At 35.9% G+C, this 24,454-nt stretch overlaps 1 protein-coding gene across 13 annotated transcripts in view; it reads left to right on the forward strand.

The window, feature by feature from the left end:
- The window catches only part of LOC105253961 (disks large 1 tumor suppressor protein), a 248,261-nt gene that overhangs the window by 47,292 nt on the left and 176,515 nt on the right, over positions 1-24,454 (forward strand). For 10 of the 13 annotated variants that reach the window (XM_025412584.1, XM_025412587.1, XM_025412585.1 and 7 more), the window contains exons 3-4: positions 11,672-11,776; positions 18,182-18,349. In XM_025412584.1, the coding sequence (XP_025268369.1) occupies positions 11,672-11,776; positions 18,182-18,349 (273 nt within the window). Of the gene's footprint in view, positions 1-1,352; positions 1,431-11,671; positions 11,777-17,682; positions 17,905-18,181; positions 18,350-24,454 lie in introns of those variants that run through there. The other 3 variants (XM_025412594.1, XM_025412593.1, XM_025412588.1) reach the window with 3 other exon arrangements.

The following is a 24,454-nucleotide window of genomic DNA, read 5'->3' on the forward strand; positions in this document are numbered from 1 at the left end:
CGCTTTGAGACCGGACGCTGCGAAACAGGCACGAGCTAGTGTTAACAATGCACTTCGCTGAGGCTCGGCTATATCCGGTCACGTGCCGGTGCGTGACTTCCTTTCATCAGCTTACAAAGCTTGCGGATGGGGAGGAGCGATGTGACAGGAGCTCGGCAGAGCACAGCTTCGAAGAGCTTGTCATCGGCAACTTTATCGCGATATCGTGTACTCCAAGTGGCGCAACATTTCAAGAGGCGAGAGTACATTTGCTCCTTTATTCGTCATTAATGATTGGGAGTCATATCCGAGCGTCCAATAGGAGCTGTCACTGCTCAAATATTCTCGAGAAATATGACATGAGTTAATCATTACAAAATTTCGCAATATTAGAGATTTAAATTTGTAATATGAAATTTATTAATATAAATCAAGAAGCAAATATATTATTCCGATGCTTTCAATGACTGCATGAAAAATTGTTGGATGCAGAAGCAAAATTACACGAAATTATGAAAAAATATTATGTAAAATAAGTCTGTTCACAAAGAAAGGTCGCGACGAAACTTGATAAAATATTCCTTGCTATCAACCAGGTAAACTTTGATAAAGTAAATTCTCTGATACCGGGTATTTTCAGTTACACCCTGTATTGCACAGTAGAGGCGCAGTAAAGGTTGACGTCCTAAATCTCCGGCCTATATTACAGCCGCAGGGCGGCGGTTGCCTGCTCGATCGATGAACCTATAAACCTGTCGTGTCCCACTGCCACTTTGGAAAAAGGCATTGTAATCCGCCTAGCGGGCAACCTCGTGATCGTCAAAATGCATTTTACCGCGATGAAATCGGGCGCTTTTTCCCCTCGTTTCCGCGGTTACGCAACTTGACTTTATTCATCACGAGAATTGTCAAGTTAAGAGCGCGAAGTGCACATTGTTTCGATATTATGAAACATTTTATCTTTCCGACGCATTACAAGCGAGAATATTAATTACAAAACATTTTAATAAATTTCTGCAACAGTAATTTGAGCGCAAAAACGACAGCAAAAACACCCGTATTATGCGCTTGACATCGATATCGCATTAAGGTCGATGGAATATTCCGGCGAGATAATCAACAAAACTGGCATATCTTTAGCTTGCACGGAGATTGCGCGAAGCAATCCAACAGTGAGATTAGATGCCTCCTTATGATCGTCTCAGTGGCAGATAAACAGAGAGCTGCGGGACGTAAATACGAGCTTCACTTCGGCACTGCCAATCAGTACAGTGTATATCAAGTCGTCTGTAATACCGTCTCATTGTGAATGAAGCTTAGTGCGCCGACAATTGTAATCTAGATCGATGTCCCGAGCGTTACGGAATTCAGTGCTCGGAGTTAATTACATGGCCCGTCCGTGGCGGGTTACATTGCATCGGTCGCTTCCATCCCGGCTAAATGACGAGAATGTAAGTGCATTGCTCTCGATTGGATCCGACGGAAACTACGTTTTCGGACGCAAATGTAACATCTCTTCGAATGAAACAGAAATTCGGGGACGCTTCTATCATATACTGTCGAACTGACAAGCACCTTTGTATGTAAATTCGAGAATCATAAAAGTTCAAGTTGCTAGTTACATAGGCAGGAGGTTTAGGATGTTTTATTGCTCCCATCGCAAAGTGTGACTGAAAATATCCGATATAAGAGATGAACAATTGCTTCTTTTCTCCTCTAAAATTTTCCTAGCGAAATTATAATAAATATTTCTGTTAGCTTTTATTATATGATCGATTTTACTCTATGTATAAACGTAATAGATGATTTACTTTACATATTTTTTTTTTTAATTTCGTTTTTTTATGTCACACAACTAATACAATTTTATTATAACACATAAATAAATCATATATTAATTTTAAAATTAGGTAAAGTAAAAAGATTATAAGAAAATTTTGATTCACTTCATAATTGTTAGTGCTTATATCGGCTTTCAGAATTCCATTGTCCGAGTATTACACGAGAGGTTTCTAGCATGATATATATCACCCTTCTCTCGCAAAGAGCACGGGATTATACTCTAAGCGCGTAATTAGTACACGAAGCAAGGAAATATCATTAAGAGCAAAGTCGAACACAACGATAAAAGACGTATCTCCTGGCAATTCAGTTTTGCTCGTTAACATTAATCATTAATACTCGTCACTCTCTAATATTTCTTGCATGATTCTTATATATATAATATGTTCTGTGAAATAAAAAAATAATATTGTAATTCTAATTATCGGAAAATGAATCAATTTTCTTGTAATATAAATTTTTATTACATATGAATATATATAATATTATATGTGAATTATTAACTTTTTTGTTTTAAATTAAATTTTATTGAAATTTATAATGTGAAAAAAATATATCAGACTTTTGAAAAATATATCAAATTTATAATGTGAAAAAAATTTATCAGAGTTTATTGAAAACTATAATATAGGAAACCTTTATTGTTATTGGCAATTTATTGTAAAATATTTTGATTTATTAATTTCAAATTTTAATACTTGAATATCTCGACGTTGCATATATACAAATATATTAATATATAGAAGTATTGTATACATATAAGCATGTAATCACAGGCAATATGATATGTTATTGGAGGGAACCTCTGATGAGCAATGTATTTCAAAACCCATCAAAGCTCGTTAACAAATCATCTAATAATATTTTCGATAATGTAAATATCAAATGTAATTAAAATGTCAATACAATTTTTTTAAAAACCGCTTGTTTATTGTATCTTAATTAACGATATCTTAATTAACGTAGAAAATACTCGGATTCAACGGACAGAATTTATATTGAACCCTACAGATCTGAAACAAAACAAAATGAAAAAATGTGACAAATAGATCGAGAATTAATTTCGTGCTCAAAATAGAATTTAATTTGCCTTTGAGAGACGAAGTCCATTCGGTGTAATACATTTTTGCTGGAATGTATTCTTTGCGCTTCGCGTGCTATATCTCGTGGAGAGACGAACTGTTTCGTCGCTTTTAACCGGCAATCTCCAAAATTGTTGCATTCGAGTATTCCCATTTTTCACACGCGCATTATTTCGCAACATCCCGAGCCTCTCGCCTCGAGTAGCGGCGCGAGGATAGCAGCGCGTCCCACGAAGACGTAATTATAGCGAGGGAGCTGTATATATCATTAAGGGCGCCGACCGTAGAGGAACGCAGCGTGAAAAGAGATGGCACTCCATTGCCGGCAGGGAGTTATTACGGCGACTTAGGGGAGAAAAGCGTGGGAGGAGGAGGATGCAGCGCGCCGCGAAAGACGCGGGGGAAAAGGAGAAAGGGGAGGAGAGAACGTTACATATATATATTCCGTAAAATAACGACCTCATTATCAGCCACCAGCTGGTTGCCGGGCGCGGCGGTATTAGACCTCCCGATATTTATGCGTGCTTTTATTAAGCCCCGCATTCAATGGCCTTAGCTCCCCCTTCCCCCCTTCTTATCTTTCTTCCTACCGTGTTCATTCGCACTCTCTCGTTTCTTGCGACTTCCCCGCGAACCCCCGCACCTTGTTATCGCGTTATCGTCAACACCGCGGGATATTCTTAAAGGTTGAATCTTCTTTTATGACTTATCAAAGCATTCGAATAAGGTTTGTAAAAAGCGCGCGATATACTTTCTCTAATGACGAGGTACGAGTAAATTTGTTCTGTTTTAATTAAAATACCTTTTGGATTTTATTTCTTCGTATTTAAACTCGGGTTCTCTCCGAACAATATTATTCTTATAAGCAAAGTAAAATTTAATTTCTATGAAATTCCTGAAAATGCTTATGCAATATGTATTTACAAATGCACAATATCGTTAACATTTTCCCGAAGAGTTGACAATATCGCAGCTTAAAAGATGATACTTTTCCATTCGAATATCTCAGGCAGGAAATAACCTAGAATTACGATGGCCATTGAGTGTAATATTCGCATTGGTGCCATGAAAATTTCCCTATCCACTTAAACGCGGAAACGATCCGCGAGAGGGAACGTATAAGAGATTTGATCGACGAGGCGCTTACGCGTAATTCCGTTCTGCCATCGTGAGGAACAGTTAAATAAATAGCGACGATACGAATGGAGCAATATCCCGATATTACGACGACCTGAGTAGCAGGACTTGGCAGCGGAGAAACGATATTTCATTCCATTCAGTTTCTAGAACGTCGTCCTTTCATCTCGCGATAAAACTGTTTCTGCCCTTCTAAGAGGCGTCATCGACACTGCGCGATAACTCCTCCTGGTACTATCCAACGAAATTAGTTTCAACGACGGTATCCACGTTGCTGGTGTGTAAAGCCGTGTACTATCGACGTGTCACCACCTCGGGAAGCGAATGTGATCGTACGATAGTCGAGTTACGTCCGGGAACACAGAATTGCACCAAGAATCCCATTCCAGCGATCGTTTCTGTATTAGATAACCGAAATGTTCGCGGGTCTATTTATCGCCGTTTATGGAAACTATTATCATTATTTATCTAGCATCGATAACAGCAACTTTCAACAACAGTCTAGTTGAAAGCAAGAATGCGCGAAAAATCATATTTGAAATTCTAGCTTATTATTTATATTATTCTACTTTATCTGTATTATTCGATATCATTTTATAATTCTATAATTTATCTATTCTATAATTCTATAATTTATCTATATTATCTATATTATTATAGCTTATTATCTCTATATTATTCTATCTTATTATTTATATCTCGCTATACTTTTATAATATGACTTTTAACTTACTTGCGATAGTCGGTACTTTAAGTCTGCTAAGGGGCACAGATAATGGAACATCGGAAAATATTTGAGTTTTATTGATATATCTAATAACCATGTTAATTTATTCGCTTGAATTTAAAATAGATTCTTTAGTAATCTATTTTTCGCGAGGATGATAAATTATTTAGTGCCTTAATTTTATCTTCGAAATACAAAAGAAACATCCATAATGAAAAGATAAATATAAATATGTGAATACAAATATATAAATATATGAGAATTATTTTGCGAACGATTGAAAAGAAACGATAAGCTTTTTAAAAGAATGGTGGAACTTTGGCTCTGAAGCTTTCCAATCCGCACTTTCGTTTCAGATTCGCCAAATATAAACCCTCTCATCTCACAGTAACGGTAACGGACACGGAATCTTCACGACGAATAGAACACATAGAAATCGAACTCCGTAGGAAACGAAGAACTTGAATCGAGTTCTCTAATGAACGGATTTTCCGTCGAGAATCCCGAAAAGTATTTTAAGTTGAATAATCTGACGTTGAAACGCTATGTCTAACGAAGATTTTATCACACCGAACTCTCCTTCAGACTATTTAATTATGAAAAATTATTTCGAGAGGGAACTAGTAGAGCGAATTGCAAAGGTGAAGATATTTTTCTTGCGCATAGTTTTAGAAAAAATGAATATTAGAAAGAAAATATCCTATTATATTTTTTCCAAACATAGAAGAAAAATATTTTAGAGTAAACTTTTGTCCTTTCAAAACGAATGTTTTCGTTTCATTAAGCAAAAATTACAAAGTTGTAAGAATTTCGCGCTACGAAATTGAACTGATATTGTCTCACATCTCTTGCTTTCTTTTAATACCATTTATAAGATGTTCATTATTTGAAATACGGTAACGTAGATTACTTTTGCTCACTGTGCGGAGACCGTATTCTGTCCGTTATTCTTTTCCAAGTGCAAAAATTGATGAAGTCTAGCGTAGTCGCGCGAATATTTCTCTCTGAAATAAAAAATTTAAAAATATTTCGGTAACTCAGCTATTATTTCTGGGGCATGGAATTGGAAAACGCACGCGGTATAACTTGAACGATTGCTTTTGTTTCGTTGTAAATATTTGATACAATTAAAAATATCAGAGAATCTAAATTTTTTTTATTGTGACAACCCCGAATCACATGGCGAATAAACTCTGTGAAAAACTCATTCGAAAAATTAAAGTTGGAATCGCTTTGAAGATATGGATCGGCAAAAATGGCGTTTATTAAATTCATCAAAAATATTTAACTTAAGGCGCTGAATCTCTGCAGTTTTAATAAAAAAGATTTTCAATAAATATTACTATAATCTGATTAAATTATGCTTTATGAAGATACTTTATGAAATGTTGGGAAAGATACACAATTAGTTTGCAATATTCTTTCAATTTATACTTAATAAAAGAGAAGCATAGAAAATATAAAATTAATCGATTATTTCTCCTTCAAGGCACGGATGTTTGTACTCGCTTTAAAATCCCGGAAGCGATGATAATCCACGCGCCTGCGGCAACGTTGGAGAACGATAAGCCCGTGGGTTGTAGGAAATCTGCGTTATTGATATCCAGAAGACAAAACTATGTCGAAACAACATGCACTCATGGCGCATGCTTTCGGCGTGACTGCCGAAACTTATCGAGTAAAGTTTCCAAGTTATCGATATATATGCTTATTGCCTCACAGGAATAGAATACGTGCTTCGAATCTTCAATGGCCCGACCGGAAGTATCTATTTTCCAACCCTCGTGTGAAAATAATCATGACGTTCTGTCGTAAAAAGTGCGGACTGAATTTGAAGGAAAAAGTCTCGCACGATTCGCTTTGCGAATTTTTTTCTACATTCGATATAATCGCGGAATATCGAGTTAAAAAAAAGATTCTTGCAAAAATATCAATTAACTTTGTTTTTCTTCGGGCTTCATATTTTCATCTTTTTCTACATTTCTCGCATTTCTCCTTAAAGATGTTTTGTACCTATTTTCAAAATATTGAGAATTTAATGAAAATTGTACAGAATGTCCTTACATATGTTTAGAATCTTCAGTACAATTTTTAAATCGATTCACTAAAGCGTTCACAAGTTATAAGAATTTTAATTTGCACCGAATTAATGTATTCTTATGAAAAACGTATAACCACGTCGATTCAAATGATAAAAACACATAGAAATAATATTCAGAATTTGTTTAAAATTTGCAAAAATTTAGATACAGAGGAAATATTTGATCGAATAATATCATACAAGTACTAACTGGTTAAAAATATATTAAATATAATTCATTGAAGTAAGCATGTATCTGTCACAAAGCGAAATTCTCTGGCAAAAGTTAATCATTTCGATTAATAAAATTCGACGCAATAAATATTAAAAGATCCATCTCTGTAGCTAAGATCAAATTGTAATATTCCGCACAATTTCTCAAAATACACCAAAAGTGGATTCGTCAATATTGATTTTCAGCTACTTTTTGCTGAGATTGTACATACAAAACATTCTTAACATTATTATATTATTATCTCTCGCATTTTTTGCCTATAAATTGCACACACGAACAATCCAAAGTGCAAACTCGCTATCACGTTCTTCTTCGCGAATGATTAGGGGACTTTACGTGCGACAGATCCACATAGCGTTCGTGTGGAAACTTCGCACGCGTTATGGCGTTGCGGAATCACACGAAGTTTCGTGGGTGTTCCACACGTCGGCGACGTGAAATCAACGATAGTGGATTATTGGAAACGCGTCCAAGTGTCGCGTTCTCATCTCCGCGTCGCTCTGTGCGGATGTTTTCGGCGTGGCTGGTATTGGCAAGGCGAATGGATACCATTGTCGCTTTGCGGTCGAACCGAGGCGACCGGGTTCAACAACGAGAGAGGTGCCAGCAGTTACCGTTCCAATCGTGTTGCACGATCTTACACACCATCGAACGTACATTTGGGCACTATTATTAGACCTCTTCGCGAATTTGCAAAAAATTATTAACTCGCGCATTCAAAATATATTCAATAATATTACTCTTTAATATCATAATTGTATTTATTGGACATTAGTTTTATTTATTTTTATAGTTAACTACGTATCGTCAAAATTGTTCCAAACACATACACACAAAGTTAGAACAAGATAGAAAGAAAAAAAATATATATATATAATTTTAATTTAAATCTAACATAAAGTACGTATTATTTTCATTACTTTTAATTTCGTTAAATTAAATTCTAAAATTTTTAGTTTCTCTCTTGCATTAATTTAACACATATAATTATATAATAAAATTAATAAAATATATAACTGTTTCGATGAAACGATGAAACGATTAAAAATTAATTATTAAAGTTTAAATAAATGAACTGTATTAATTTTACAAAAATAAATGAACTGTATTAATTTTAAATAAATGAAATTGTATTAATTTTACAAGGAAATGAAATGATTTTCATGAGCATGTGCGAGCGGAAGTGCTGCTGCGTAATTATTTTCACAACTGTCGCAATTTGTTGTCTGACCGATTAATAACTTGCGAATTGCACGAATGAATAAATAAACGAACAGGCTATAGCTAAATCATAATTCCATTGTGCGCTGCGACACGAGATCTTTACACAATCGTAGCAATTAATTTTACTATTTATATCGATAATTAATTTTTATGGCGATTAATCGTAACTGCTATTACGTCAACAAACTTAATGCTGCAAATATTAATTGATATCTAAACGGTGTCCCTGATAGGTCCGAAACGAATAAAACTCTACGCGTATAAACGTGTTGGAATTTATTGAGCTATCCTAAATCTTCGTCACGCTGAATTTTATCCTCACGCACCTCGCAAATTCTCTCAACGCCAATATTCGTCACAATACTTGATGCGCAGCGTTTTAATTGCATATCATGTGGACGTTTATGTGAAGAGTGTTGGAATAATCCACACGTAAATGCACCCCGTCAGTTCGCATCAACTGTTGTCACGCAGTTGTCGCCTGGTCGTAGCTTGACGTTTCGAGGCCGCCAGTAGTTATGGTCGCGTCATGGTCAGACGTGACATACGTTTGCACCGTGGCGGCCTATCAGCTAGTCAAACACCACCTTACGACATTCAATACCGGATGTAAATCACGTAAATAGTTGCGCTACAAATAAACGTTTCCGTGCATTGTAATTAAACGTGAAAATAATAAATAAATAAATAAATAAATAAATACGTGCGAGATAAATAAATGTAAATAAATTTCAAGAAACATCCGCAACTTTCCGAGCAGTATTCAGGCTTTGAAAAACGTGTTAACATTAAATACGACGCACAATGTTCTATTCAGAATTTATTACATTGAGGTAAACCCTTTCCCCGAAATATCCACCTGATTCGCATATCATATTCGGCCAAACACGCTTAGCTTTTAGCGATAGTTTCCAGGACATGATCAACAATAATGATCGACGATATAGATTCTCATCAAATCGGCTGAAGCGCGTTGTCATTCAATCGTTCGGTTGTGGAATGCATCGCTCAAGGATTATTCTCTATTATCGGTGCGTTACACATTGCGACGTCATAAAATCAAAGCAGTAGTCACCGGCGGGTAATCGAGCACGCTCATCGCATTATCGTTTACGTACAACTCATTGTGTCAGTCGCGGAATAACGAATGCAACTGTGAATATCCTCCGCACGCATTCGCGAATTAATCTCGATAAGTTCCTTCCGCGAGGCAGATACAAATTTCGAGCCGCGAACGGAAAGTGCGGTTTCGAAAGTTATGCGCGAAATCCCTCTACCGAGGTCGGTGCAAACCGGGCAACCTATTTTCTCATTACTCGGGACAACAACAAATTAATCCGGTTACAAGGGATCCGGGAAATAATCGCGCGAGCCCAAATAGAGAAAAAATTGTATTATAACGCGGGAGAAGCGAAAATGCACGAGAAGATATTACGTCCGTAAAATCAATTTTACGCTATAATTTTGATACTCGTTAAAGTGGTATAGTACAGTTATTTTCATAGTGCAGTAGGATGAAATACGTAAAATAAAGGGCCGTAAATATGCGTCTACTTAAGAAGTTGACTCGCGTATATCGCGAATAAAAGAAAAGATGTAAAAATATTATATAAAGAAACTGAGGTAAAAGCGTCGTATTATATACGACATTTTGCAAGTAGGGAGTCATCGTAAGAGCAATGTTACGATGTTTTTTAAATATTGAGAGATATGCGACGGTTATATATGCGACAGTTGATGCACTAGAAGAGAGTGCTTAGATTGCCGGTATCGCACGGGCACGCGATAACGAAATAGTATATTCTCGCTCGGTAAAGTAAAACTACTCGGGAGAAATGTACGTACGAAATGTACGAGAATGCACCTGAGAGAAAGAGAGAGAGAGAGAGCATAAAATATTAGTGCAGGCTATTTTATTTTTCAATTTTATCCGATACGCGCTCTATCCTTGAGAGATGGAACATGAGCAACGGCATTTTCGCGTGACGTTCAGCAGTTTTATTTATAACGCTCGATGCTCGGACAGGACGTTTATTAATGTCGGATATATTCGACGGCATTCACCTTGTCGAAGTAACGTTGCAGCTTGTCAATCGTCGCGTGAGCGAATTTAAATGCTGCGAGTAAAACTGACCTTCCCTCTTGTCTTGTTTTTTCTCACACACACATTTATGATATAAAATTTTATTACTCCAAGTTGAGATGAAATGTATGGTATATCGTTGCAATTAGCTCTAATTAACAATTTATTTAATTACTACTTAATTATTTCACAATGGAAAGTTATCGACATACATTTCTGTCTTTTCCATTCTTCTCGTAGTAATAATTGTAAGTGCCTCACGTGCTACATTTTAAATAGAATGCGTTCGTTCGTTATTCCGCCCCAACATTAATAAATAACAGATCCCACCGTAACAAAAACATAGGAAAAAATAAAATTGTGGTCCGCGTCGTGAATCGCGAGGTGAATCGTCGTCGGTACACGTTGGAAAACGTTCCGAAAGAACAAATTTCGGGGAGGACAGTCGCGATACATGTTTAATAAAGGTGGCGAGCGGACCGTGCGGAGATAAAACGACTCTTGGATGTTAAACGCACCTGCGCACATCGAAAGTTCGTCATGAATAATTCCGTTTAGGAAACTACAACCGTGCTCGGGTGACAACGTCGAGTCAACCTACCCTTAGCCCCGTAATTGACCTTGCGCAGCTCGTCTTTATTTCCTCCTCCTTTTACCTGCACTTGTATCCGGCCAGCGAAAGCGCACGTATATCCTGTTGCGATCGATTCCACTCCAAATGGGTCGACCCGCTAAAAAACCTGATACTTTAGTTATTAAGTATTTACTTAGAGCGCAGTCAGGGCTGCGCTGTAACACACGGGATCTTTGGAATAATTCACAACACATACAGATTCTTCCTTCTCCCCTATAATCAATAAAATGTCAAATAAATTTACAGGTACAAAATAGATCGAGGATGTATTTATTAAGGAAATGATCTCTCGAATTGCTAACAAGTCGGAAAACAAAATCTATCTTGTATATAGATATCTTTATAATTTTCTGATGCTATTTCGTCTATTAATTAGACACTTTTAATGTTATCAATATGAGATATATTGTTGCGTTATTAATAAATTTAATCTCAAAAAGAATTTCGATTATTTGAATTCGCAGCTTTATGTCAATATTTTCGGGCTACGCTGAATTCGTACGGTCGCAATTTTTCGAGAATAAGAATACATTTTCTCAAACTGGATTGGAATTCGACTGAAGATTCGAAAGGACATTCGACAATGCGCGTTTCTCCCATCGATACGGGACACGACGGTATGTTTTTCAGATGATGTGATCGTTTCAGGATGGTCCAGCCTCCGTCTTGCCGTTGACCCAGACTCTATCGAACATTTATGGCCGCAGATCGGCCAGTCCCGATGTTCCAGGCACCGATGTAGATGAGATTCAGGTTCGTAAATGTGTAAAATGCAAAAGTAAACTGCGAATCTTTGAAACACGTTTCGAAGATACACATTTCTGCACACTTTCGTGACAAGTACCGTAGCTACAAACTAAAACCTGTTCCACTAGATTCATAAAATAACACTGTTGCAAATCATTATAACATAACTAATGAAATTATATGTTTATTATTAATCTAATCACAATCGAGTGCTTTTAACAAGATTTTTTTGTGTTTTAAAGCTGTTTCAAAAAAAGCAATCACCGTTATTTGAATTAATTAACAATTACGTATATGTACACGCAATGATTTTTTTATTTCATAGAATTTTAATTCAGGTCACAGAATACAGTTTATAAGCTCGTGATGGTAAATCTGTTTTCTGTAGTTGAATGTACAGCGAAGATCTCTAGCTTACCAACTCGCTTATTCGATAGATTCGTGGCAGCACGACTTAGAATCTACTCATAGTCCGAAGCTTTTCTTAAAACTTCGTCGATAATCCAAAAAAGCACCTAAGAAATAAATCTTTAATCTCCTTTCGTAAGAAATTTTTTCATTTTTATTATATAATATATTAATTAATTACCGTAAAATTAAATTCAAACATAATAATTATATCGAGGTGATATTGTGTCTGTAATTCATTGTTTGTATTTGTTTTATTTGAATAATCTTTAATTCTTCAATTCTTTTTTTATTCTCGAGATATGATTTATTTTAGATTTGTCGAGCCAAACTTCAATTGGTGGTAAGTAAAGAAAAAAAGCAGAAATTGCGTTTTATACGATTTTATATAATTAATTTTTGAATATAAATTTTTGGATATAAATTTTGAATATAAGTGTCAGACGAACGCATACTTAATTTTGAGCGTCCAACGGGAGCTTCTTTAAACTCTCGTAAGAGTCTTAAACTCGAATAGCTATCGCAAAGTGTCTACTATCGACCCTAATCATTTGAAAGAGACACGCGGGAAACATATCCTTGCGATCGTATTTTCTCTAGTTTACACGACGGAAAATGTAACATGACGAATGTAAAATGTTCTGTCTGCTGCGAGCTAAATTTTGAAATGAAACACAGTAGCGCGTATGGTGTTTCATATAAATATTGAAACATAATATCAACCTGCAATATTGTATACGCGGTGCGAGCATAATATGAAATGGCTAATTCAAAATTTTTATTTCTTCCACGCGCGTTTAATTTTGCGTATATTTACATATATATATAATGCGACGTGCTACTGAAAAATTCACGGCCGCCGTATTTTTATTATCACTTAAATCTATTCGCCATGTCGTAGTTCCTGCCACGCTTGTCCATTCGAGTAGCGCGATTTTCACGAGAATAAAAGCGTCGATTTAATGCATATATCTATCGTATCTCGCCATTCCGCGGAAATCGGGTTGAATAAGCACATACGTAAATCTCGATGAATACTCGATGGATTGCATTTTCAACGATGCTATCAACAATTTTCAAACTGGCACGAATTTCATCGGCTTCTTTGCAACGGAAGCCATTCTACCAAAATATCGATATATTTTTATCGACATATCACCGACAAGAATTATAAGTGCTTACAATTCTGTATTTCGACGAAAATTTCAGCATTTCATTAATTAGAGTTTATTATAACAATCTTATTTACAATTATTTTTTTGCAAAATTGGATTAAAGGACACACCCAACTTTTTTCCCGAATTACGGCGATCAGATTTTTATCATTTTTTAAAATTAAGATTAACAATGCGACTCACACGCGATATCTTTTTGCGACTATAGCCACATTTTTCTTACATGCTACCACTCTTCTTTTGACGCTGCTGATTATAAATACAAAATCACCAAGCACTCAAATGTCGCTTTTTGCTGCTTTCAACGAGCTTAACGCAATGTTTAAAATTAAATGTAAAAAGAGCATTCGTCTACTTGAGCTTCTCTGATGAAAATCATAAGAAGTTTAACTATAAACATAGAAATTAATTCACTTTACGTCAACGGCAGACGGTAATTTTCCGCCATTCTTCGTTCTTTCGCTATCATTGCGCAAGGCCTCACAGTACAATTCTTCGTTTCAGAACACGATCCGCGCGGTTCTCGATTATCTCCTCACGTTCTTCCTATCAAATCCAAGGTTTCCTAAAGCCGCGGGGCGCCGCATTGTGCCTCAGCATTGTGCTCGTAATGGACATCCGATTCACAAAATGAAACGGCCATGGGAGTTCGTAAAAAGACTTGCGCGATAGACGGCTGTGCATGACGGTTAATTAACTTGCACCAACATATTTCGTGTATTGTGATGCTTGCGAATAAATCCGAATGATCTCAGCAAAGACTCGTTGATCGGCTCATTGATTAAAGTGACAAGTTAAATAATAAATCACATACGCTCTTTTGTAAATGTTGTTTCTAAATATTCGCTAACTTATTCATGTGTTATGCTTTCGTAATCTATTATCGAGATTGACCGTTGATTAATCGGAACCATCGTCATTATTCCCCGATTAATTAGCGATGTATCAATTCGTAAGCTGTACCGAAAATCAGCATGCCATTATTAATGTCATTTTGGGATCTACACGTTTACAAACAACTGCTCGCAGTCATGATTGGCTTGAAGCGGTTACATTATGATGCATTCCGTTTGACTTTAATAACCTAGTTAACTTCCTAGAACAGAGTTTCAGCAATTATGGCAAAATATTTGTTTGATCCATCAATGATCGAAGCAAGCTTGTATGTCATCGCATACGAGAAGACATACCCATTAGCAGAAATTTGTTATTGATCACCATTTAATCAGCCTCTGAATCGTTTTTCGCTGCTTTAATTAACTCGTTAGAAACTGTCGATATCGCGATATATATTGCAGGGTTTTATCCGAAATCAGATAGAAGGTGTTATTTTTGCAGATTTTTATTAGATACGATCTACCGTAAAATTAATTCGTGAAATTTGATCAGTGATATATATGAGAGGTAGCATGACTTTTATATTTCGGAGATAAAACTCGTACAAAAATGTAACGGAACGTAATGCGAAAGTTGTAAATTGTTGTTTGCTTAAAATACGATTTCAAGAAATTGGTCGGTCGACGGTCCTGCGACGTGAAGTTTAATTAAGCGGGAGTTTAATCAGGCCGGATGTGAACTTACGCGCGGACGCAATTTCTCCAGGCATCGATCCCGAGTACTATAGCCTTGTAATGTCACTGGAGAGACACCATAGTAACTATTGTCTGCGAAAATTACATTTAACGTAAGGCAGCGGCCACACTCAACATTTAAACGTGAAATTGATGATGGCTTGTCGGTTGAGAACTATGAAATAAATAATGCGACTCATTAAATTGATAAATAGCATACTATCATAATTAATCATCTAGGATTCTCTCGAGTTTTCATTCCGCCAAAGAAACAAACTCCTCGGGGAATCCTCCTTTAGACTACCGTCCAATCGCGAAGATGCGCTCGGAATTAGACGGCGACACCTTCGTCGGAGCATCGACACTACTGATATCAGTACCGAGCCGCTTTTACAGCAGAACCGACGCTGACACACGTTCTCGTTCACGTTGAAATATATAAACTGGACTATTATCAAAAATCGATCGGTTGTTATTAAGTGCAATGATTTAATTACCTCAAAAACGGGATACCGTTAATTATAAATATTCCACATTACAATTGCTGTTAGAGCTTTTATTTTTTTGAAAAAGTATTTGCGAAAAAGTTGAAATTTTATTTCGGCAACATCAAAGAAAGTGTGTGATGAAGTGTATCCAACGGGAGTGTACAATGCATCGATTCGAATATGAATAGCGAGATTATGTTTACTCCAAAATTTGTAAGAGTAAAAATTCTTTTTTGTAAAAATTCTTTTTTGTGTTTACAAAACTAAAAACATTTCAAAAAATTTGCAAGTTTAAAATGTTGATATTTGAAAGTTTTTTTTTTATTTATATTTACATTAATTTGATCAGAATTTAACACGTGGGAAATTTTCGTTGAAAGAGTCAATATTTTTAAAGCTTCCGGCTTTTAGAATAAAAAAAAAGAGATCTATTAATTGACGATCACGAATAACAGGCCTTGCTTATGAGAGTAATCATGTTTTTCTTCTGGAAGAGTTATCGAGATGATTCAGTGAAAATGTAGGGTGAAACAAGTGAAGCGAAAAACGATCTTCCTAAAACACTGTCATAAAAAAAGGAAACAAATCCGTGGCTCTCTCTTCCGGTAACAAATTCGAATACCCGTCATTTTAAAAGCTCCATCCATTTTTCTTCCGATACTAAAAATACAAAAGATTATGCGTCACGTATAAAATACTTTTTCAATAAAACTACAATATTGAAGAACGATATCGTGCGATAAATTAAGGTACAATGATGTAACAAATCAGGGGATTTACGAAGGGATGCATTTTCACGGAACAGAATGTTGATGGAGATTGTTTGCTGAAGCTGCAAGTCTGAACTATTTCGCTCTCGCACGCGTGGCTTCTCCATAAACAATATGCGGCGGTGTTTGGTATTCTTGGAAGCTTGTAAACGCTTCAATCACTCTGAAATTTTCCTTCGCAAGCCGTTCGCACAACCATATGGTGCTGCATTCAAACGTATCTATTTTTGCAGGCTTCCATCAAGTAAAAGTGCGAATGCACATTTTAATAAAATATTTAATATGTGGAATACGCGAAATCTTTTATACTTTGATGTAATAGTTAAAAAATAACACGCGAAACGAGAAATAATAGAAATTTTTTTATACTTTGATGTAATGGCTAAAAAATAGCACGTGAAACGAAAGATAACTGATCTAAAATGAAAAGATAAAAGTAACTTAAAAGATCTCCTTTTCAAAAGAACGATAACAAAAGTATGTAATATATACACGTAAATATGTTATTTCCTACACTTGAAAAATACACTCGGTTTGATATATTCGAAAGATTGTGCGATGATTAAAAAATATTTTGTAGAATGATATTTGTGTTCAAAGATCATTTATTAGAGGCGTATTAATGAATTGATTAATGCAATTAACACGCTTCGCTGAACAGCACTTGCAATATTATTTTCACACTCCTGTTAACATACGGTATTAATGCGCATTCGATTACAATGTCATTGTGGTACCTTTACTCGCGTTCGCAGAATGTACTCGACAATAATGGCTGATGTGACTATGTCGAGGGAATAAAAGCGTGCGCGATGGAACAAGAGGGACAGGAATATAGAGACAATCCGATACTTATGACACGCTTTCCGAGCACGAGAAGCGAGAGAAAAGAGGGATTTGATTCGTGACATATATTCCCGACGTTCTCTTCGCCATTGGTATCGATCTCCCCGGCGATGGGCACGCCCGTGATACTCGATTGAAAGCACTCATTCGAGCAGCTTTAACAAAAACGCCGAACAGTTTAAACAAATCATAAAAATTTATCCCGGAATTCGAAAATAAAAATTTAAATGTTAACGGAAAAGCTGCCCTCGCAATTGAAAAAATGTAAAACAGTGTCATATAGAACTCAGTATACAAGAATTAAATACATAAGATTTTTTAGCGAGAGAGAACTAAAATTATGTAACGTAAAAATGTATATTTGAATATACATTTTGAAATATGTAAAATATGTATTTTAATGTACATTTAGAGAGTGCATTTTTACAGACAACTTTCTGTAATATAACTTTTTATAATACTTTTTATTCTATTAATAAAACGTAAATGACATTCTAATAGATAATTATACATCTCAATTTAATTTTTGTCATTTTTTTTTGACATTTATATAGCACTTCTATTTCGCTGAAAATTTGTGCAACGGCAAATCGAGTGGACTTTGATGGACAGTATACATTGAAAAATACATATATTCGCGAAATATCGCCCGCGGACTGTTTTTGCGCGATGATAGACTGGGTGTCGATCGTACGTCATTCAAGGCGTCGATTCAGTGATTACATGTTCGCCGTGCCGATCAAAATACGAAAACGTCAAAGAGCGAGACGGCATACAAATCCAAAATTGGTTTTGCTCAACGATCACGACGTTAATAACGCGATTTCGCATAATTCCCAGAACAGCGGGGATGCTTGCGAATGCTGTTGGAGTCACGTAAGTTCTGAGCAAAATTTTGCATCGGTGCCAAAAAAGATGTTTGTTCTGCAGCCGAATAAATGTGAAGAAAATTAATTATGAAAACTAACAAGAAAGTATTCTTTACGTGCTTTTATAAGTTCATATCTAACCATTGATTAATATCTAATGATTGAGATATCAATATGTCAGAAAGCCAATATTTTGTTATGACATTTCGGCATGGGAATCTTACAATATTTGATGTTTGTAGGATAACATATGAGAGATGAAATTGTTTTTCTCTTTGTTACAGAAAACGAGATACGATAATGCAGGGGTGGAGGAACAGTTGCCGCCACCGCCGTCGCCGCCCCAACTAAAAGAGACGGCTCAATTGGATGGAGTTCCTAGACCGAATTCGGTCGACCGTATCCTTCAGTCTGACGGTATCCAGCACATCAGCCATGAGGCACTCAACAAGGTAAGAATATTAAAATGCGGAAAAGATTGAAAAGAAAAATATTATCTAACATCGCGGTTTAATAATCGCATGCCAAACAGATATAAGCTGTTTGCGGAAAAGTAGAAACTGCGTAAATTTTTTTTTCAATACAAGTCATACTGAGAGGAGAGGGAAAGTTCTATCTTTGTAACTTGAACATTTAGATTCGTTGCTTGATTTGGAAAAATTAAATTCTGTGCAACAAAGATTGGGGGAGGAAAGGGGATGAAGTAACGGATCAAAGGCACATTGCTCGTTCAGAGGCAATGCCTGGCGCATGCGCATACGAGCTCGAAATATTCGCCACCTACGGTTTCATCCCCGAAGATACTCGCCTCTACCGCGAAATCGATGGATGCGGCTTCCATATGGCTGGTAACGGTTGGAGAACAGACCTTCCACGTTACCGAGTGCTGTAATTCCCGACAAACGTTAAGGACTTACGTGAACTGACTAATGTACAGGTGTACCGAGACTCTAACATTCATACGTCATATAGTGCAATATCAATTTTATCGATGCGCGTATCAATACAATTAAAATGAAAAATCCAAATGATACATTTTGACGATTTAAAAATTCGATCGCGACACTTTTAGGAAAGCAGAGAAATTTCGCGATTTGAGTCTCTGTACTTTTTACTCCTATTTATTGAGATCCAATTATGATTGCCGTAGTTTCGAATCTTGATCGAAATAATTGAGGCACGTTTACCCGGAAATAACTTGGCGCACCCTTCATCAGAGGGCGGAAAATCACCTGGGAACTCCCCGCAAAACCGCATGATCCCGCTACCGTCTACCACGTGGTAAGATCGACATCTGCATTACCGTGGCCCCGTTGACTGGCCGCAACACGTGGACAAAACAGTTCGGCCGCGACTTTGCAGCTCGTCGGCCTCGAGAGTCGGACACGCAACGCGACGCGACTCGACGGCGGTTCGGTGGTTCCGATGGTGCGGTGAACGATCCGATCGCGAAAGAGGACTGCGCGACTGTAAGCTTATGACGGAGAGGTACGATACAGGGTGTCCTGAGGGTGTTTCCCGCATCGAACCCGACGTCCTTGGATACCTCGGGTGTGAAAAACCGAAAGGCGTTTATTGATCGCGCTTCTCCCCGAGGTGTAATGTTTTTCTATCGTTGACCGGTCGATAACGGGACCGATGTGGAGCGAAACATTCGCGGCCGCGTATGCTGGGTGATTGGCACGATTTGTAAAGTGCACATTGAAATTATTACCACGCGTTTTCCGATATTTAATTACGTCGACTGTTGACCAGCTAGCGAGTCTCCGCAAATGTATACAGTTATAATAGTTTCGGTCATATATAAATAATTCAGGAATTAGGTTAATTAATTCAACGTTCGCGCGAGCTTCATCGCGTCATCGCTATCTCGATCAAATAGATAATTACGCGGTTTTAATTATGGAAAATATGCGCGAGCTTGTGTAATAATGCCTGTATCATTTTCAAAAAATAGCCCACGAAATTGAATTTTGGTAAAATTCATATTTATGTCTACGTCATTAGATTCGTTATCATATACATCTATTAATGTTGTGTATTTTATAGTATATATTTAAAATGCTCCATTTTTTCCAAGTTATCTATTGACATTGAAAATATCGAAAATATCATAGATTTTTATTCTAAGGTCAAATATAAAAATCTGTCCGGAAACTTTGAAACTAAAACTTTGAAGCTGTGAACCTTTGAAATTTCCTGTAGGCATTCTGTATTCATCGCGCGAATCGATCGATGTGTATCGAATTTTGATGCATTTTTCCGTCTCGGAGAGAACGAGCGGAATCGTTAAATATAAATTGTGCAGACGCGTGACAATGTGAGATTTTCATTCGTGCGATAATTTAATGGATGTATCTGCGTCGAAGAACACGAGTCATTTCCACGGGATTAATCGGTGATTTACGTGCGATTTGTCACAGTCGCAAATTAAAGTCGCACCGCTCTTATCGTTCTCCTGAACGGTGATCGTTAAAAGAGAGGACGTTTTAAAAGGCGTGCATTTTCCAAAGCGGTTGCAATTGTCTTTACAGCGCATTCGCGCGGCATTGAACGAGATTTGGGGATGAGAAAAGTGTAACGATAAGCCACATACATGTGCTACAAGTGGTCGATGTATTGTTATTCTCATTTCGAATCGAATGATTTTATATCTCGCATTGCGAATTCAGTTATTTCGCAATTTAAGACATGCGATCAAAGCGCGTTTTCTTAACTTTTATAGCGTTTTTCACCGTTACTATTTTTTCGCACAAATTTTTTCATGTAAACATATATTTATTACTAAAACTCTCTATTTTTTTGGATACATCAATTTCTTTTCTTTAATTATTTACTCCAATAATCCTACTCATAATATGTATATTTTTGTAAATTAATATATTAATATATTTTTATATTAGCAGAAGTTCATTATAATTAAATTGCGAGGTGCATTAATATTTTTTCAAAGCTATCTAGTCAATCAATAAAACTTCTTCGTGCTATATCGCAAGTTCAGAAGCAGTCAGATAATTTCTTACAAGAGCACGAGCGTTTCAAGCACCCGTTAAAGACCAAGTTTCAGCTACTTAAGGCGAGAGACACCGGTTATAACGAAGGTAACTACAAACTCGTCGCGCGCCAGGAGGGTCGTTTCAACATTATACATAATTTATGTCGCGCAATAAATTACCATTCCCATCATCTTCAATCTAACACGACGCTACGCGAACGGCACGATAATATAATTTTCTACCAACAAGTAAATGGCGAAGCACGAATGTATTATCCGTGACATTTTCTCTTCGCTGTCTCTGCGCAAAATTTGCCTTTTCCTTCTTTCTTCTTTCGTGATTGTAATTTATCGATGCGTTTTTTATGAGAACCTCTCTTACTGCGACGTCTATCGAATCTAGGCCAAGTGAGGGGATATTCTAGATCGAACTTCCATGAAGTCCGTACCATATCCGGCGACCATATCGTGACTTTTTACATGGAAAATAATTATAATATAAAACAGTTTATATATTCGAATTTCATATTAATATAAGAAAATAAAATTTGTGTTTAGAAAAAATTTTTAAGATTTGTAATGATTTTTTTTGCGTTTATACGAGGAAAATAATCGCAAGAGATGAACGATAAATATTTCAAAATATTCTCTAAATTTTCCCTGCACGAGTATCATTATGAGAAACGAGGATACATTACATCTAAACGCGAAAGCACGAGTTTTCCGAAATTGCAAGCTTTCATTAAAATCTTACAAAAAATGATCTAGATACGACAAAAAGTACGGAGTGAAGGATTGAAGTGAAAAAGATTAAGGTATATGAGGGTCAAACATATTTCTTTTCCACGTATGATTCCACCGGATAATCATCGTTCTTCGCATGACCTAGAACGACCTAGATATTACCTCCGATGTTGTCCATTTTCTCGGTCAGCGAAACGTTCGACAATAAACCTCGCTTTTCTTCAAGCGCAAGATCCATTTTTAAATTGTCAGAATTACACGAAGAATTCGCGATATTTTTTAAGTTTGTGAATAAAACAGGAGAGAAAAGTTATTTCAGAAATCATTGTAAATATATAACAATGCAATCTAATGCATTTAAGAATCTTGTAAAATTATTTGAAATATCCAGGACATTTATTTTAGATACAATTATCATTTTCAGTTCATATTATGGATAAATTGAATTGCCAGCGTAGTGCGAGCTCAAATAAATTGCGAGCGAATATAAATTTTTCAGTTAATGATATATATCTTAGATTTATATTAGATTATTATTTTATATAGAACAAAAAATTATTCAATATTATCCAAGCTTTTTTATAACATCATCTTAATATTTTAAAAATAACAAGCTAAAAGAATAATTTTCATTAAATTATATATATTATGCCGAGAGTAAATGTAAAAATATTGTGAAATTAGATATTAATATATAAGGGAGTATAATTACATGTATAATAAAAATTATTATAAAAAATTTAATTTAATTTTTTTTAAATTGCTGTATATATAAACACGTTGTGTTGAATATGTTTAATTTTTTAATATGTAATTATGCGTATTATATAATCTGAAAATTGATCATGCAAATGTGCATGCGTGTTAAACAGTAAGTAAGTCACAGAAATGTAATATATAGTTTAATGAACTTTTTGCATGTACTATGTACTTGACATTTATTTTAAGTACTCATAATTGCACTCGAATATATTACGCGTCTCGCAAATTATCGCGGCGAAAACCGATTTAGATAATTATCTAACAATCGTGCGCACATTTTTTTATCGCGCGCACCCGCAATTTTTGCACAAGTACGCAAAGTTCATAATTTTGTCCATAATTTTCCTCGCCTTGACATTTAACTTTATCGAGCAGATTATATTCCTAATTAAATGTTAAATGAAAAATCTCTTACACCCTCGGATTTTGCATTATTTATCACTGATTACGAATGATCAAAATTATCTGATTAGGGATGCAATTAAAATTGCTTCGTATGGAAAATCGGGAAACTCACGAGAACTGTCAGCAGAGTTAAATTACAGGCTGGATGCAAATTGCAAATCAGTCTACAATCATTCGATGAATCATGATTCGAGTGAATAGACCGCGCGACAAAATTAAATAACACGACTGCGTTATCGCTACACGTGTTTAATTTGCACGATATGTGTTACGATCAACTTAACGTTGTCATGTTACTTCTAATCTAATCGTGATTAACCGCTCGTGTCCAGGCAGCTGCACAGATTGAGCCAGCTATGAGTAAGAGTCATAATATGCGATATCGCATTCGATGCAATTATACGTTACCTACAAATAGGTCATTAAAGACCTTTTTACAAGGTTGAAGGTCTATTGTATTTGCAAGCGACATTATAGATGTTAATTTTAAACGCGAATGAACGGAAATCAGATACAAAATACAAAATGTACGAATTTCAACAGTATTTCAATTTACACGTATATTTGCAAGCAAAATTAGATTATTGTAAATTGTCGAGAATACGGAGGAAAGAACGCGCGATTTCCTACTTTGAATATATTTATTGAAGCGTATTCTCGTGATAGGAGCAAATCAATCGGGAAACTTCGTGAGACTGCAGACTCGGGTTAGTCGCGCGAACATGCGTGTCTCGAGAAACGAAGACGAGAACAATCGCTCGATATCGCGCGACACGAAAGCTAGAGCGCCTAACGACTTCGTGACTCGCTAGTGATTCTGACGTGACTTGCGTCTGACTAAACTACTCCTTGTACCACCTTTTCTCAAGAACTCTCCCTCGACTTATTCGACTGCTGTATTATTCGCGTATTTTGTTATAAATGCAGAAATCGGAGCAGTCACGTCTTTCAATTATTATCGTCTTAATGTAATTTTTTCTCTCTTTTTGCGAATAAAATAAAAATATATATATATTAATAACAATAAAAATATATATTTTTATTTTGCTCACAAAAATTGTACCGCAAAAAATTATATTAAGACGATGATATCATTGGAAAATAATTAATATAAAATATATATATATTGATAATAAAATTATATATTAAAAAAGCGGTGTAAGCAGATATTAATAATAAATTCTCTGTACAGGACAAGAGTAAAATTGTTTCTTTATATCGAAATATCAGGAATTAAATGAAATGTTATTCACGTTAAATGTTACATCATATTTTTATTTTTCTTGTCGCGATTACCTATATTCATTCGAGGCATAGATATTTCAAGCGTATATAAAATTGACATTTTTCATATAGAAGAGTATATAATTGTAAATTATGTTCTTGTCAATGATCCTCGTGTAAAGATTCTTTCTTTTTATCTGTCGTAAACGTTTGACAGATGTCCAAGCGATATCCTTCACAGACTTAAGTGAATAAACATGTATACATGAATGGACATCTCGTTGGATGCTGCATCAGTACAGAAAATTCTTCATTCAAAGCGACGATCCGCTAATGATCAATGTCTCCCCATTGAGAGTGATTTCTCTTTATATACGGAAAATATCGCATAAAGCGACGCATTCCAGCGGCCGACTGTCAAATGGCA

Source organism: Camponotus floridanus, unplaced genomic scaffold (genome assembly GCF_003227725.1).
Source record: "Camponotus floridanus strain SB8 unplaced genomic scaffold, Cflo_v7.5 scaffold53, whole genome shotgun sequence".
Classification (NCBI taxonomy): Eukaryota; Metazoa; Arthropoda; class Insecta; order Hymenoptera; family Formicidae; genus Camponotus; species Camponotus floridanus.